Source organism: Sesamum indicum, linkage group LG9, assembly GCF_026168435.1.
Source record: "Sesamum indicum cultivar Baizhima isolate 11 linkage group LG9, ASM2616843v1, whole genome shotgun sequence".
NCBI classification, from domain to species: Eukaryota; Viridiplantae; Streptophyta; class Magnoliopsida; order Lamiales; family Pedaliaceae; genus Sesamum; species Sesamum indicum.
The window spans coordinates 2,299,359-2,314,850 of record NC_142665.1 but is presented as its reverse complement, the minus strand read 5'-3'; the positions used below and the strand labels follow the sequence as shown (position 1 = coordinate 2,314,850).

The following is a 15,492-nucleotide window of genomic DNA, read 5'->3' as shown; positions in this document are numbered from 1 at the left end:
CCCTACTTCCACCGCTTCCCAGAACCTTCTTTCCAAGGTTCACAAACTTTTTGGAGTACACCTGCACCTGTTTGGCTAAATACATATAATACTAGTAATTATAGCATGTCGTTTTTATGTATATATAATAAATAATTTTTTATATTTTAAAAATATATTATAGATAAAAATAAAAGCATAAACTAATACATTATATCTATGCTAATATAGAAATTAAATAAGCTCCATACTAAAAAACAGCGGTTAATGACACGGCGTACTAATTTTTTGTGAAGTTAAAAATGTCCTTTAACTAATTAGTTAACTAATTTATTCAACTTTTCAAATTATACATTAACTAATAAATTAGTTTTTCTTTTTTATTTTTTTAGTGTAATATATTGATTTGCATATTTTGCTCTTATTTACAATATATTTTAAAGCGTAAAATATTATTATTATATGTATATAATATTTAATATTTTAAAATATATTATAAGTAAGAGTAAAATATATAAACCAGTACATTACATTAATAAAAATAAAGAACAAAATAAAATAATTTATCAATTGATGTAAAATTTGAAAAGTTGAATAAGTTAGTTATTTAATCATGAAAGACATTTTTTACTTTACAAAAAATTGGTGTTTAAGTGTCATTAACCACCGTTTATGAGTATAGAGTGACTTTTCTTTTAATATTAGTATAAATTAGTATAAATAACTAAAATTTTGAAAATAAATAATAAATTTACACGTGCACGCAACAAATTTATGTTATGATCTTATAAGTCCTTTTTTCCTTAAAAACTTATCTTATATTTTAAAATTTCTTATAAAATCTCAAATATTTTATGAAATACTTTTCAAAAAAATTATGAACTTAAAAATATTCGCCTATTTGGTATGTCAATTTTAAAATTTAATTTAATTTATTAATTTATTTATTAACTTCTCATCCACCCATCTAACTTTTCATTCCTTATTGTCTTTCAATAGTTACTTTTTAATTTTATTTTTATTTATTTTCTTGTCACTATTTTTTTTATAAATTTTTAACTTATTATTTGATATATATTTTATTAAATAATAATATTTTATTTTAAATGATATTTGTAACAGTAATACACATAGGATGTGCCATAAATTACTAAATTTAAAATAATGAGGCAAAAGGAAATGATGAAAAGATGAAATGGTTGCTAGCAGAGTGCTGGTTGGGTAAATTCTTATTCAAATCAAATTTGATTGAATTAAAATCAATATATTTATTATACAATTGATCACTTTTTTTAAATTGTATATCAATCACACAAATAAATACCCTACACTTACCATATAATTAATTAAAGTCTAGTAAAATCCAATTCAAATTAAAATTTCCCCTTGATTGGAAGGCATTTTCTTTTGTTTTCTTGGTAGTTTGACTTGCCTTACTTTGTCTAGAGGATTCTGCCCAACTAATCATATGTGACTGATTAACTAGCAAAATCTAATGTTACAGCTCACAGCCCAGTTTAGCCATGTCAATACAAAATCTAAAACTCGTACCGTTCTACCACCCAAGTATTCCTCTGATGTGATCGAAACAAATCCCAAACTTCAAATTCATCCACTCCAACGCAGAATTTCAGGAGGCTGTAAGAAGAGAGAATCCATTTCCATCATTTCGTTATTCGTGTAGTTCACTAAGTAATCACAACATCAGAATATTTAAGACAGAAACTTGATGAATTAGATTTTCCTTCAGACATCCTCCATCTCTGTCTCACTTCCTATTTAATGGTATCGGCCTGTGGATGCCCGGAAACTACATTGTAGTAATACAGTCTTCATAGCTCATCCTTAACGTCGCTAGTGGAGCTCTTGATGCCTTCTTTGGTATGGGAATCCTCGGACATCGGAGATGAACCGGCTTTCTGGAGTTTAAAAGGGATCGATGCGTGTTTCTTGAGGAACTTGTAGAATGCTACCACTGTTCGATCAGTGTCAACCGTAATCTGCCGGTGACCAGAACACATATATTTCAATTTGTGAAAAGGAAGGAAACAATAAGGAAGACTACGGTTTTAATAGCTTACAGGATCAACGCTTTTCTTTCCTGCTGAGAAGAAGAGAATGGTGGGGAACCCGTCAGCCTGCAAATACAAATCTCTCTTCAGCATTATATAAGCAGTCACGAGGCATTTGGATTATGAAATCTATAAGTTATTTGCCATCATAGAAGAGCAAGAGTATGTAACTATGTATATATTAGGTAGATCAATTGGGTTACTGGACGAAAATGAAGTTGAAGTTACTAGAAGTAAAGTTTCTCTCAGATTCAGGATGTCAAAAATGTGAAAGTACCTTAGCCCTAGGGTGTTCATTCGTCGTTCCATCCATTTTGGCTATTACAAGAGATTCAATGCCTCGCAAGTGCTTGGCAAGCTTGTTGTATGTCGGTTCAAGAGCTTGGCAGTGGCCGCACCACGGTGCATATATCTAAACGATAAGTATCAAATAAATTGTACTAGATTCAAATTGTCAATACAAGGAAATTAAAGAGAAGAAAACATCATGGTCCAGATTAATCTCAATGGTACCTCAAGAAGGACATCTTTAGACTCATCCAAAACAATATCATCAAAATTATTCCCAACGATTATTTTCACATCACCATCATTCTGTAGCATGAGAGAATGAAGAAGATGTTGATCAACAACTAAACTGCCAAATCAAACCGGCCAGGAAATAAGAGTACAACTCACAGTCACGGGAACCGGATCTGATTTATAGAATGGCTTGAGCTTGTCTTCCAAGAAAGCCTCCCCAAATGCCTGATGAAATAAACAGAACCACCATCTCAGCAACAATGACATACAACCAATGACGTTTAATTGAAACAATAGAACCAACCAGCAAGTAAAAGAACACAGAAAACATCAAATGAGGAAGAAGCTCTCGAGTCTCAACCAAAGAAAAGAATACGACATCCAACCTTAATTTTCTCATGTGTAACTTCCCCATCAAGTATATATTTCTTAGTTTCATCATTTGCTGCATAGCCCAAAACCTGGAAAAAAGAGATTCACCAGACTGAGAATTGATTGTATCTTAAGAGTATCGAATCGATTTTCCTAAACAACGGGTAAGGCACAGAGAAAATGCCTCTTGAAGAAGAATGTTAAGAAGGTTACTTTTGGAGAATCTCCAGCCACTCCAAAGTAATCCGCCACAGGCTTTCCTACGTCTTCATTGTCAACTTGCACATATACGAATATAAGCTGCATCAATTTAACATAGGCATTATACCAGTGTTACTTATGATACAACACTAAAAATATTGTAGCCCCACAGCTCAAACCTCAGTATTGATAGATAAACTTTAGATAAGAAAAAAGGTTTGGTCTGAGCAAATAGATTTTTTTTTTAGCATATCATCTACACAAATGCTAAATATCTAAAATGTCATCAAGTAAGAAATAGGTTTGCACATATCCATCAGTATAGGCAAATTCCCAGCCAAAAACAGGCTTCCGTTCTAAAATAATAATTCTGTTTTCAGATCCAAGTATGTTCCATTCTAGAATGAAAATGTGAAATTCTTAATTCTATTGATTTTTCAGATCCAAGCAGAAATCCTCTGAGCAGAGCAGAAACATAAAGTAGCTAGTCCCAATAGTCCAATACCTTTCCCTTGAAAAGCTTTGCAGCTTCTTGAAATGTTTGAAGTGCTCCTTGTGAGTCATTCGATGTGGCAAAGAGCAAAAGCTACAAATGAAAAGTGGGAGCTCAGGATTACAACTATGAAGATACAACAACAAACAAACAAAACTATTATGAAGATACAAAGTAGCGAACCAAAAAGATTAATATGATTCCCACGCACACTTATTTTGTGAAGGGAGGGAATGGAGGGTTTGTGAAGGGAGGGAGTTTCCATTATAATGGCTAATTAGAACACTTTTAGCTACTGACCTGCTTCTTTATTGTGCTTTCAAATATAAGCGGTGCATTTTCTCTGCTAAAAGTGACCACTAGGGGAAGCTTGTTGGCAGAAACAAACTCAGCTATTACAGACTTTTTGAACTGCCCATCTGCACATAGAATCAGGAGGATATATTTCAGCAAGATATGGATAGACAGATGGTTTAAAAGCGCATGCACTGGGTACTAACCAAAATGGGTCACTTTCTCTGCCTCTTTCTTTAGCAAGACCAAAGCAGGGCGTTTCACATCAGCCTCCAAGTGAAACATCTTAGCCACATTGGGATTTGCAGTTTGGTAAAAGTTAACGTCATTGTCAAGCTTTGATGCAGCAGCGAGCTCTTCACTATCAGGACCCTGTAATAGTTAGAGAGAAAGCAGAGGATGAATCATATAGTTTTACTATCGGCTTCGAGGCAACTCTGAAACAAATGGGAAGGACTATCCTCAATGACTAAGAGAAGATAAATTGCATCAATGCCAGTCCACACAATGCTTTTATTGGATAATGACATCAGAATGATGATGAATGGTAGCATTGACCTTTTCCTCTATGTAATTTGCATCAGTAGCATAAGATCAGAAAAGGAGAGACAGTAGACACAGGAAAAAGAAAAAGGGCAAAAGAATGTCCCATGTTAAGAAGGCATCTTGTAGGAAAAAAACAAATAATCATGTAGATGTGAAGAAAGCATATATTCATCAAATTATAACACAAAAATCAAACTAAGCATACGTGAATGAGAATGCAATTATGGTAGTGAAGATTTTGGTCACCAAGGCGGTAATTAATAAGTACGCTAAAGAATAAAGGCAAAGAAAATACTAGCTTACCACCAATGAGTCAAGGAAGCCCAAGATGACCTTATTCTCAGATGTTAATATACGCTCTGCATCCTCGGTGGTTGTTATGTTAGATACCCCAGGTCCAATTTTCTTCTTAATCCAGGTTACAATTGCATCCCTGCATCAGAATTTAATCTTTTCAAATTCCTTAGAACACTGCCAACCTTGAACTATCACGAAGTACATAATAAGCTTGGGAAAATGCTTTGGTGGTTTTGCATTATATAATAATAAGAAATGAAATAGCAAGCCAAGGGATTTATCACTATTTCAGCACTAATGGGACTTTACTTGCAAAGACCGGATATTTATACAAAACATCTTTTAAGATGATATTTTACTTTGATATGGTACTAGGAATATGATCTCAATCACACACTTCAAAAGCATTTCTCCCAACTATGCAATAACAAAAATGAAAAGAATAACCAATTGCAGGCCAACAACCTCAGCATAAAATCTACCTTGATAGAAACTTTATCTAATTTAAATTTGATTAACTTAATTTCATGCTGCAACACCATTGCAAAATCAATCTTTCTAAATTCTTTCTTCTCTACGTGCCTGAACTCAAATTGTCCACAGCACTTCAAATTTCAAGCAATCGCTTCAAGAAGCAGGAAGATGTATTCAAGATAATAAATGATAAAACTAAAAGGACAAGGAAAAACTCACTTGGTACGTTGACCAGAGTAAGGTTTATGCTCCCCATCAACAAAGAAGTACAAAGTAGGAAACCCCTGAACTTCGTACTTCTCAGCCAGTTCATTCTCCTCCGTGGCGTCCACCTTGGCGAGCTTCACATTCTCCCCCTTCAGCTCAGTGGCGGCTGCTGCATACTCCGGCGCCAGGGCCTTGCAGTGCCCACACCACGGGGCGTAAAACTCCACCATGACATACTTATTCTCGTCAACGAAATCGCTAAAATTACCGTCCATCAAGACTATTACATCCTTCTCATCAAATGTGGCGACTTCATCCTCCTCGTCTTGGTGGTTAAAGTCCGATGGAACCTCGAAGTCATCGTAGTTCTCGTCTTCCTCACCGTCATTATCAGAGTATTCGGCATCGGAGTGGTGGTGTTGGTGGCTGGACCCTATATCGTCGGATTCGAGCTCCTCGAGGAAGTTGAGGTCTTCGTCGTCGTCAGCAGCGGCGTCGGAGAGAATGGGGGTGGGGAGGAGAGAGAAGAGAAGGAGCGAGAGAAGCGCAAGTAGGAGAAGGAGTCGAGTCGGCGCCATTTGTATAGCTTGAATTGGGAGTGGTTTTTGTCTGAGATCTGACAAGGACACTGCGATTTATGGCCGTAAGGATGGCGGAAGCCTTCTAAACTGCGTCGTTTCAGATGTCGGTATTGAGGATTGAACGTGACCACATTGTTGAGAGCGAATTAGGAAAAATTGAAGTTGTAACCTCATAATTACAGCCACATTGACCTCCCCATATTTCAGAATTTTGTCCTAAAAAACTCAGTGAAATTTAACAATTTCATATGGGAGGTTTTTATTTTAATATTAATATTTGATGGAGTGTAGACAAAGAGTGAGACTTGAATTTTGTTTAATTATTTCCAATTTTAGTTTAAATGAAATTTCAAGTATAATATGCATTTTATTGAACACAATACTTGCTTACTATTAGCTTTGCAGATCAAACATTAAAGGGCACCTCCTTGTTTTTTACTTGATATCTGATAAATGCAAATTCAACACTAAGATTCATGCGGCTGTCAGTTCTTTTATTGGAATGTCATGGTTATGTTTAAGTCTGGCCTGAACAGTCACTCTGTGATTTTAAGAATCATGTTAGTTCTAGTTATCTTTAGCTTACCCTTCCTACTCAATTGCTTGTCTTCTGTTGCATTATCATAGATTCAAGATAATTTTATCAACATTGACACCCAAGGACATACAAACAGAACATTCATACGAGAGAAACGTTGAACTATGTGTCATAAATGTTAGTTGCTAAACGTGACAACATTTGTGTTGCTAGATATGCCTATAATCATCAGATTTATCATTGTTGGAAATTTCGATGAGAAGAAACATAGTCAAAATAAAGCATGTGTTCAATTTCCGTTACTTTGTATACCTCTTTACTATGTCAGCTTAATTGAACTTTCAAAGTTGAGAGCTCTTCATCATGAACTGAAAATTTGTAGAGATAATGACTTCAAACATCTGTAGCTTCTTTTTTACCTGGTTAAGAGTGTCTTTCTTGTTTGTACATAATCACAAGTTTCTGTTTGAAAAATTTTCAGCCAAGAAAGCTTATACTTGGAAGAAGCTCCCGCCTACAGATTGCTAACATGTGGAACACATCTGTGGACAAGACGTTGGGACCTATCATCGAGTCTCTCAGCTCACGTGGATCGTAGGATTGTTCACTGTTTGTTTTATAAGATCAGACCTAGTATGGCCTTCCCATTTGTATCTCTCTGTCTATTGTCGACTGCAAAGCACTGGACTTCTCGTGCTTGGTGATGACCCTGTTCTTAACTCCACACAATTCAGTCTTGCTTTGCCCCTTGTCAACTTCCACATGAGTTAATCTAATATATATTGTGTTTTAAGCATTGAGCAACCATTTGACTCCCCCACGGATGCCCGTTGTTCACATATTGTAAGGTAGCTATTTTCTATTAACGGCTGTCTTGCTTATTCAACGAAAGGAACAACGGTGCTTGCTTCAATCTCCTTAAAATTCCGATACTTTCAGTGTTAATTAATTTGCATCCTCAATTCCTTTTTGGTCTTTCTAGTTGTGTATGTGATTGTCAGTCCCTAGTTGGTTGTATTTGCCTGAACATCTAGCAGCCACCCTACTGTACAGTTTGTACCGTCCTAATTCCTATCTGACTGAAATAGGAGAGATCATCATCTTGACTTTCTGGAATCAGTCTATAGAACTAGATGAATGAACCAAATATAGTTATGGAATAGGCACAATTAACTGTAGTGAACACAATGCAAACAAAATTAACAAACAGCGAGATAAATGTCTACATATATCAAAAGAAAGAGAGGAGAGGGGCTGGCAAGAAATTCTCGAATTCCTCAAATTACACCTCCGCCAGCTGCTGGGGACTCTCTATCCGCTTGTTGGCTTGCTGCTTGATGACCACATAATATACTCCTGCTGTGATGAGGCAGGCAAATACGAAGCCTAAAGAAATCCCAGCAATGCCACCAGCTCCCAGCCCTCTTCCACTTGGAGATGCGCTCTTGCGGGCTGTAGACTGCAAGGTGGCAGCTAGAGGCAGCAACGAGCAATCTGAGGAAATGCACTGGCTGTTCTTGCTCTGTTGTGTTTTGGGGTTGAAGAACGTGTATGCTTCTGGGGGGAGCACTGCTGGGCTTTGATTCTCCAGTCCATGAGCTCGATCTTCAGCCCTGGTAACAGAGAGGAAGGTAAGAATGGCTACTATCAAGAAATGGGCCATATGTGTATGTGTTTTGGAGGTGAGGTTGCTCACGTACTCTGAGCGTTTTCAAGCGCTTGCCTGTGTGATAATGGCCTTGTGTTTTTAACTTTTTATAGGGTGTGCATGAATGGGGATTGTTGCTGGTAATTGAACATACACATATATATATATATATAGTGTCCCCAAGAAGCTGAAAAAGATGGGTATTAATGAGGCTCACATTTTCATTGTTTTCCCATAATGATGACTTACATCACATTTCTCTCGACTCCTAATAAGTATGTTGCTGATAAACATAAGGTCACAGTAAAAACCTTGGATGTTCCCCTCGGATTCTCTCTAAATTTTTCCAAGTAGGGAAGGAAAGTGCTGCACTGTTTTTGATTGGCTGAGTTTTTATTGCATTCGTTTTTGTCGAAATTAAAAAGAAATGAATTAGATAAAGATGAGTTTGAAAAGTGATATTTATGGTATCACTAAATCTTTTGCGAAAACAAAGTTGGATTACAACAGAGATTAGGGAGAGACAGGAGGCATGTTAGAATGATGAAATTGTCCAATAATTGCTTGTTATGAAATTTTGTCTGAGAGTCATGTGCCTCCACTTGAGTGCCTCTTTATTAGAAACTTAAAAGAGAAGGGACTTGGAATCTTATTAATTTTTTTTCCAGAAAAAATAAGACTCTTCAATTCAATGCTGTTAAGCTCATTCTTAAACCTTATTGTAAATGTGTAGCTTAAATTAAATAAAAATTAATGATTCTTGAAATTATGTTCTGATCAACAAAAATTCTTTTGATTGGCTAAATGGGATTATTAAAAACGGATAATTATGCAAACATCTGCTCAAATATGAGAATTATGAGCAATCATAGTATTCCCTATTAATTTCACCATTCACGGAGTAAGGTATTGAGGAACAAATTAGTGTCATAAAATCTACATAATTAATTAGAGCAATTATGAAGGCTAATTACAGCTGCCCCATTGATGCTGACTCCCGTACCTCAGTTGTTTGCAGATTATTAAAAAGTTGGTGAAATTGAATGAAATCCCATTATTATAAAATTGGGATGAGGTATATTGTCTTTTTTAAGTTTGATGTAATTATACATAAATTTTATTGTAATTTGAAAAATTATATTTAGTACGTTTAATATTTATTTTAGTATAATAAATAGATTGTTCCATAACTCTAAATTTATCAAATTTGCGTATATTAGCAAATAAGTTGAACAAAATATATATTGACACCGATTGAATTCTTCGTGTGTACTATTTGTAGTATTACGGTACAAACCCTGAAGGCCCACTAGATAAATGGGCCAAGATATAGCAATTCATGTAAACAGATAAAAGCCCAACTTCTATTTTGTTAATTTGTGATTTGGGAAATTCCAATTTAAATTTAATTCAGAGGATGTTTGAGCAAGTTCAATTTTCTATTTTTTTTTTTTCTAAAAGTGCCTATAAAAGAAATGAAAGTTCATAGATTTATATAAAATATTTGATAAACATAGTAAGAAAAAAGAGTTCTAAAATTAGAAAATAAGATTTTATAAACGCATAAATTCTGTGTTTGAATTAATGGATTTGAAGATAAAAATTTCAAATTCTTATAACAAATTGTTGGGATTTGTTTCACTAATTCTATGTTAGAAAGAATTTCAAATTCTCCAGCCTCATTATAAATTATATTTTATTTAATAATAAATTTTAAATTCTTCTATTCAATAGAACAATGACTGCAAAGTTCATATTTTAACAAGTACTCCAATTTTAAGTATAATAAAAGTTAAATTATCATTAGAAACATTTTATGAGTTTGATAGTATCATTTTATTCAAATATTTTAAAATTTTATATTCAATAAAATCCAACCATTTATAAGCCCAAAACTTATGAAAAATATGAACATATAATATGAAAAACGGAACACCCCCTTATTAAAGTGTAATATAAATGTTACTCGCAATTTTTTCTACATTTATGACTATTTGGTTCGATTTATATATAAATAGAGATGCGGATCAGAATTATGACCGATTTGTCTAATCTAATAATGAATAGATTAGTACCGACCATATTGTCATACATTAATATTCTAATTATGAAACCATATACAAATTAATAAACATCTGCATTCTTCATTCACGTCCACAAAAATTCTCCAAGGATTTCAGATTTTAATGCTAAGAGTGCATCATCAATATTCAGCTCAGTAAAGCCCCCATCGCCAACCACATAATTAAATAAATAATTAAAGTAGGAAGAAGATAAGATTGATTAGCTCATTCATGTACTTTTAATTAATGCCCTAAAAGCATGTATGTTAGATTTTGATTAAGCCCCCAATGACCTTTTTCTTGAAGGTTCCTTCATTATTTTTAATAATTGATCATAATTAAATAATTGAATTTCCAAACACCTTTTCTAGAACACACCAAAGTAAATAATTATACTCATCCCTACATTCATTTAGTTTTTTTTTTTCTTTTTTTGAAATTAGAATTGGTGCTAAATAAGTTTGTCGCTTTGATGGGGGTTCAAAAGTAAATAATTCCGTAAGAACAAATTTATTCCTAAAAATCAATAATAATTTGTCCCTTTTTTTTATCGGGCTCGACTTGATAACCCACATGAAGTTATTGTGACATGTATTTCTGTATGATTTCTGATAAATGATCCTTTATAAAATGGGGAGTTTTATTATACATGTATATCCATACATTATAATATTCATTTACGATACTTAGTTCTGGCTCATTGACTCAGATATATATTTCTTTAGCGAATTCTAAATTTGAAAATTAGGAGGGATTTAGTTGAGGGTCCCCTCAACAAACATAAGAAGTGTAGTAGAGGCCAACATATGATCTAAAATCGAATTAACTTCTGTACAGTTATCTGACTTGAGCGACGAACCCTAACTCCAACTCGAAACAACATTATAAGTTTGTTTACCACACATGTTTAGAATCCAATCTATGATCATCCCATTCATAGTTTGATTAGGCATATAAGCATTTTTGGACACAAAATGAGAGTGATGGAATCATTAATTATTGAAAAGTAAAGATAGTATTATTGAACCACAAACCAAATATGTACTTGATCATAACACATTACAATGGCGGGTACTTAATTGAAAAAAGAAAAGAAAAAAAGAAACACTCAAATGAAGTACAAATTTTAAATACATGGAAAAAAGAAAATACAATAGAAAAGTTGGACGTACACCCTTATTTAATTTCCCCATTAATATCTACAATTTCATGGCCCTCGCTCGCTCCAGGAATTATTAATTTAATTCCATTAATCTTCACATATAATTAAGATGGAGAGATTAATTAATTATTGCTTCTGAAGGATCCAAGAGCCTTAATGGCTGCTGCCCTCAGGATGTATTGGTGGTAGAAAGCAGCAATGGCGGCTCCGATGAATGGTCCAACCCAGAATATCCACTGAAAAATTATACATAATTAGTGATCAATTAATTAATTATATAAGTAGTTATTAAAACTTAATTAATAATCCATGGAGAGGACAGGACGTACGTGGTCATCCCACGCCTTGTCCTTGTTGTAGATGACGGCGGCGCCGAAGCTTCTGGCGGGGTTAATGCCGGTGCCGGTGATGGGGATGGTGGCTAGGTGGACCATAAACACAGCAAACCCAATGGGAAGTGGAGCCAATACCTTCATTTGGTCCAATTTATTAATTAATTACAACCAATGTGTAACATAGTTAATAATTGAATTAATAAAGAATTGCATGTAAGAAAAAGTTTAGCTCGCTTTGTTAATTAATTAATTAAATAAAATGCAGCAATTAAGTCTAAACATAATAATTAATCATCATACAATTAAAATGGTTTTTTATTATATATGTGATGGAATGGGTTAGTTCAGATGATCAAGAAGTTTGTGGAGGAAAAACAAATATTATTGGGAAAAGTATAAAACATTATTTATTATTTATGGGGACATGATTAAATTGGAAAAGAATATTATAAAATCCCCCTTATTATAGGATAAGGTAAACATAAATTATTTTTGAGACAACTTTAGGTTACCTGCTCCTTAATTATTTAATTCATTAATTGTCTACTCTTAACTAGCTAGCAAGTGGACACTTGTGACTTACCCACCACCACAAATTAACAACTCCACCTAATTAACTATATATTTGTCTGGTGTTAATCCAAAGCTCAATTAATGAAACACCCCTCAACAAATATATATATATATATAAATATGTATATGTCTTTAATTAGATTTTATTATCTACACTATAAAATTTTATTATCACTCATTTAACATTATTGTATAATAATTAAATATATATATATATATATATATACTTACAGGGACATGGGAGTCTCTAGCGTTTCTCTTGGGATCAGTGGCTGAGAAAACAGTGTAGACCAAAACGAAGGTACCGATTATCTCTGCACCCAACCCAACGCCCTTGTTGTACCCATCCGCCAGCTCGTTGGCTCCACCACCATACCTGTTGTAGTATGACTTCTGGAACGCTTTTACTAACCCCACGCCGCAGATGGCGCCCAAGCACTGTGCTACCATGTACAGCAACGCTCTGATCAGCGACACCTTCCGAGCCAAGAACAGCCCGAACGTCACCGCTGGGTTGATGTGTCCTCCTGTTTTTCATTACCCCGCCCCCTCACTTAGTTAGTCTAAAACTTAAATTCTACACCATGCCCATGCTTGCTGATCACTGTAAATTAACTTACCAGAGATACCGGCAGTGCAGTAAACGAGAATGAAAATCATGCCGCCGAAAGCCCAGGCAATGCCGAGGATGCCAACGCCGCCGCACTCATCGCCTCCGTGGGCGATGTCGGTCTGGCTCTTGTACCCTATGACCGTCAGGACGGTGACGTACAAGAAGAGCAGCGTGGCAATGAACTCCGCAATCAGCGCCCTGTAGAAGGACCATTTGGTGAGCTCTTCCACATCGACGAGCGGCGCCGGTGGCGGGTCGTGGTAGTCCTTGGCGGAGAACTCCGCTGCCGGCTCTGCATACTCAACGTCCTTCGCCATTACTCGCAATCTGTGGTGCAGTGCTCGAAGAGAGACTAGAGAGAGAGAGAGGTAATTAGAGAGAGAAGTGAGTAGTGAGGAGAGAGAGGGGGATGGGTATGCCTATTTATGGTGGGAGACTGCATGTATTATCAACCCCAATAATTAACTAAAATATTAATATTGATATTTGATTAATGTAGCCGACCTATTTAAACTAATTAATTAGAGATTAATAATTAATTAACAAGAAATTTTCAAGCCGACAAATACAGATTAATCGCGAATTTCCTTAGCTTGCAAGGCCCACCATTGTTGTCACCACTCACCAACGCCTTTCTATTGTTTTTTTCTTTTTTAGAAAACAAATTAAATGAGTATGAAAATTCTTTAATTACAGTTCAGAATTATTTTGATTCATAATTAATTTTATTTTGACTATCAAAAACCGAATTATTTCAAAATTATGATAGTTCTTAATTAGTTTTACTTATATATGAATTGTAATTTTTGTATGTGCTCAATACGCGATAATTATATTATAAATTTTAATCCACAATCAATATGTGACAATTATCAATTTTGTATATATAACTAATTAATAATTAATATTACTGTAGACAACAACTATCATTAAAATATATCAATACCCAAATATTGACTATATACTATTAAATAGAATAACAATTATTCTTGTGAATTGTAACTAAATTAGTTTTTTATTTTTTTTCGGTTGCTTCGTCATGTTTGCAATTTTTTGTTTGATTGCAAATATATATATCAGACACTTAAATAACTAGAACTAGTAGACGAGCACACTGGATGCGTATGTTTACTGTAAGCTTTTTAATATTTATTTAATAAATACACTACAAAAATACGATATTCTATCATAGCTAATTGTCATGGTTAAAAACAGAATAGTCGTAATAAATAGTCGTTAATCACGATCATGCAACAGTTAGCCATAGTATCTGTGACATTTAGCCATTGCAAATATTTTTTCCATGGCTCTTAGCACATGACAAATAGCTTTTTCTTGGTGGAAAATCTATGTTTTCCATCAATTTTATTTAATTGTGGTCAATAAAAATTATTTACCATGGTTTTTAATCCATAGCTATTAAAATCGTAATCAATAGTCATTTTTTTTAGTGATATAAGGAAAAAATAAAATAAATAGTTAATCAAAATTAATAAAATAAATTATTTTTATATATGTATTAATATTGTTAAACTCAACAGAAGAAAAGGCTATATTTGAAGACATTTTAGTTTATATATATTTTTATGAACGAAAATAATTATTATAAAAATATCTCCCTTAATATATAATATTTATGATTACTAATCTTGTGGCTGTGGCCGTACCAAATATAGAAATATATTACTAAAGTTGACAAGGCACTGAAAAATATATGTATATATTTGTGATGAAATATACATCTAAACAAATTAATGTTTGTTAATTTTATGTGTATGGTTATGATTAATAATGATGTTGTAATAATTAACGAGAGCGACTACTCTAATTAAACAAGTTTACAGACAGAAATGCGATTATGTCAGCCCTTGTAATGGGCTTAGTTGTATAATCATTAAAAAAAATAGAGTTAAATATGCAACAGATCCTCATCTAAAACTACTAAACATAATATTAATATATATTTGTGAAATAAATTGTATTTTTAAAATAATAATAATTTATTTGACATTTATAAATAATAATAATATTTTTTTGAAACAGAACATATTAATTAATTAAAAAATAATAATCAGATATGATGAATTAGACCCGTTAAGTCCAAAGTCAAATTGATTGAATTGGAAGCAATCTTGAGGTGGTGCTAGTGTAGGGACGGAAAGAGTCTTAGGTTCAACTAAGAGCAGGTCTCGAATCCGATCAAACCTGTCCAATTGTTATTCTCATTGGCTAAGAATCAAAGATGTTTTTTTGTATGTAATAAAATGCCTATATATATTCTACTTATATAAGTTTTATCTAGTTATAAAAAAATTCAATTTCATGAATTTTATTTAATTGCAATAATTTCACAAACATTACTATAAGATTAACATAATACGTACTACTTAATGAAAAGTACAATTATTAATTGTATATTACAAAACCAAAAAAGATGGAGTTATATATATAGTAATTGCATATTCGCCGCACATATGCGAATCCCTGTAATAGGGAATCAAGAATTGGTATTAATACAGAAT

The 15,492-nt window shown here is 33.6% G+C and overlaps 2 protein-coding genes across 2 annotated transcripts; both read right to left on the bottom strand.

Annotated features, from left to right (window-relative positions):
* Positions 1-1,618: 1,618 nt before the first annotated feature.
* Positions 1,619-6,205, bottom strand: PDIL1-4 (PDI-like 1-4). Its single transcript, XM_088885426.1, has 12 exons — positions 5,470-6,205; positions 4,783-4,912; positions 4,140-4,305; positions 3,940-4,058; positions 3,652-3,732; positions 3,159-3,245; positions 2,960-3,034; positions 2,730-2,798; positions 2,565-2,645; positions 2,329-2,463; positions 2,061-2,117; positions 1,619-1,979 (listed from the first exon to the last, which is right to left on the bottom strand). Exons 1-12 carry the CDS (start codon positions 6,033-6,035, stop codon positions 1,812-1,814), a joined length of 1,734 nt encoding a protein of 577 aa, XP_088741552.1. The 5' UTR covers positions 6,036-6,205; the 3' UTR covers positions 1,619-1,811.
* A 5,078-nt stretch (positions 6,206-11,283) lies between these two features.
* LOC105170301 (aquaporin PIP2-2-like) lies at positions 11,284-13,373 on the bottom strand. The gene is made up of 4 exons (XM_088884705.1): positions 12,978-13,373; positions 12,589-12,884; positions 11,779-11,919; positions 11,284-11,685 (listed from the first exon to the last, which is right to left on the bottom strand). The coding sequence occupies exons 1-4, from the start codon at positions 13,285-13,287 to the stop codon at positions 11,572-11,574; spliced, it is 861 nt and encodes a 286-aa protein (XP_088740831.1). The 5' UTR covers positions 13,288-13,373; the 3' UTR covers positions 11,284-11,571.
* Between the last annotated feature and the right edge of the window lie 2,119 nt (positions 13,374-15,492).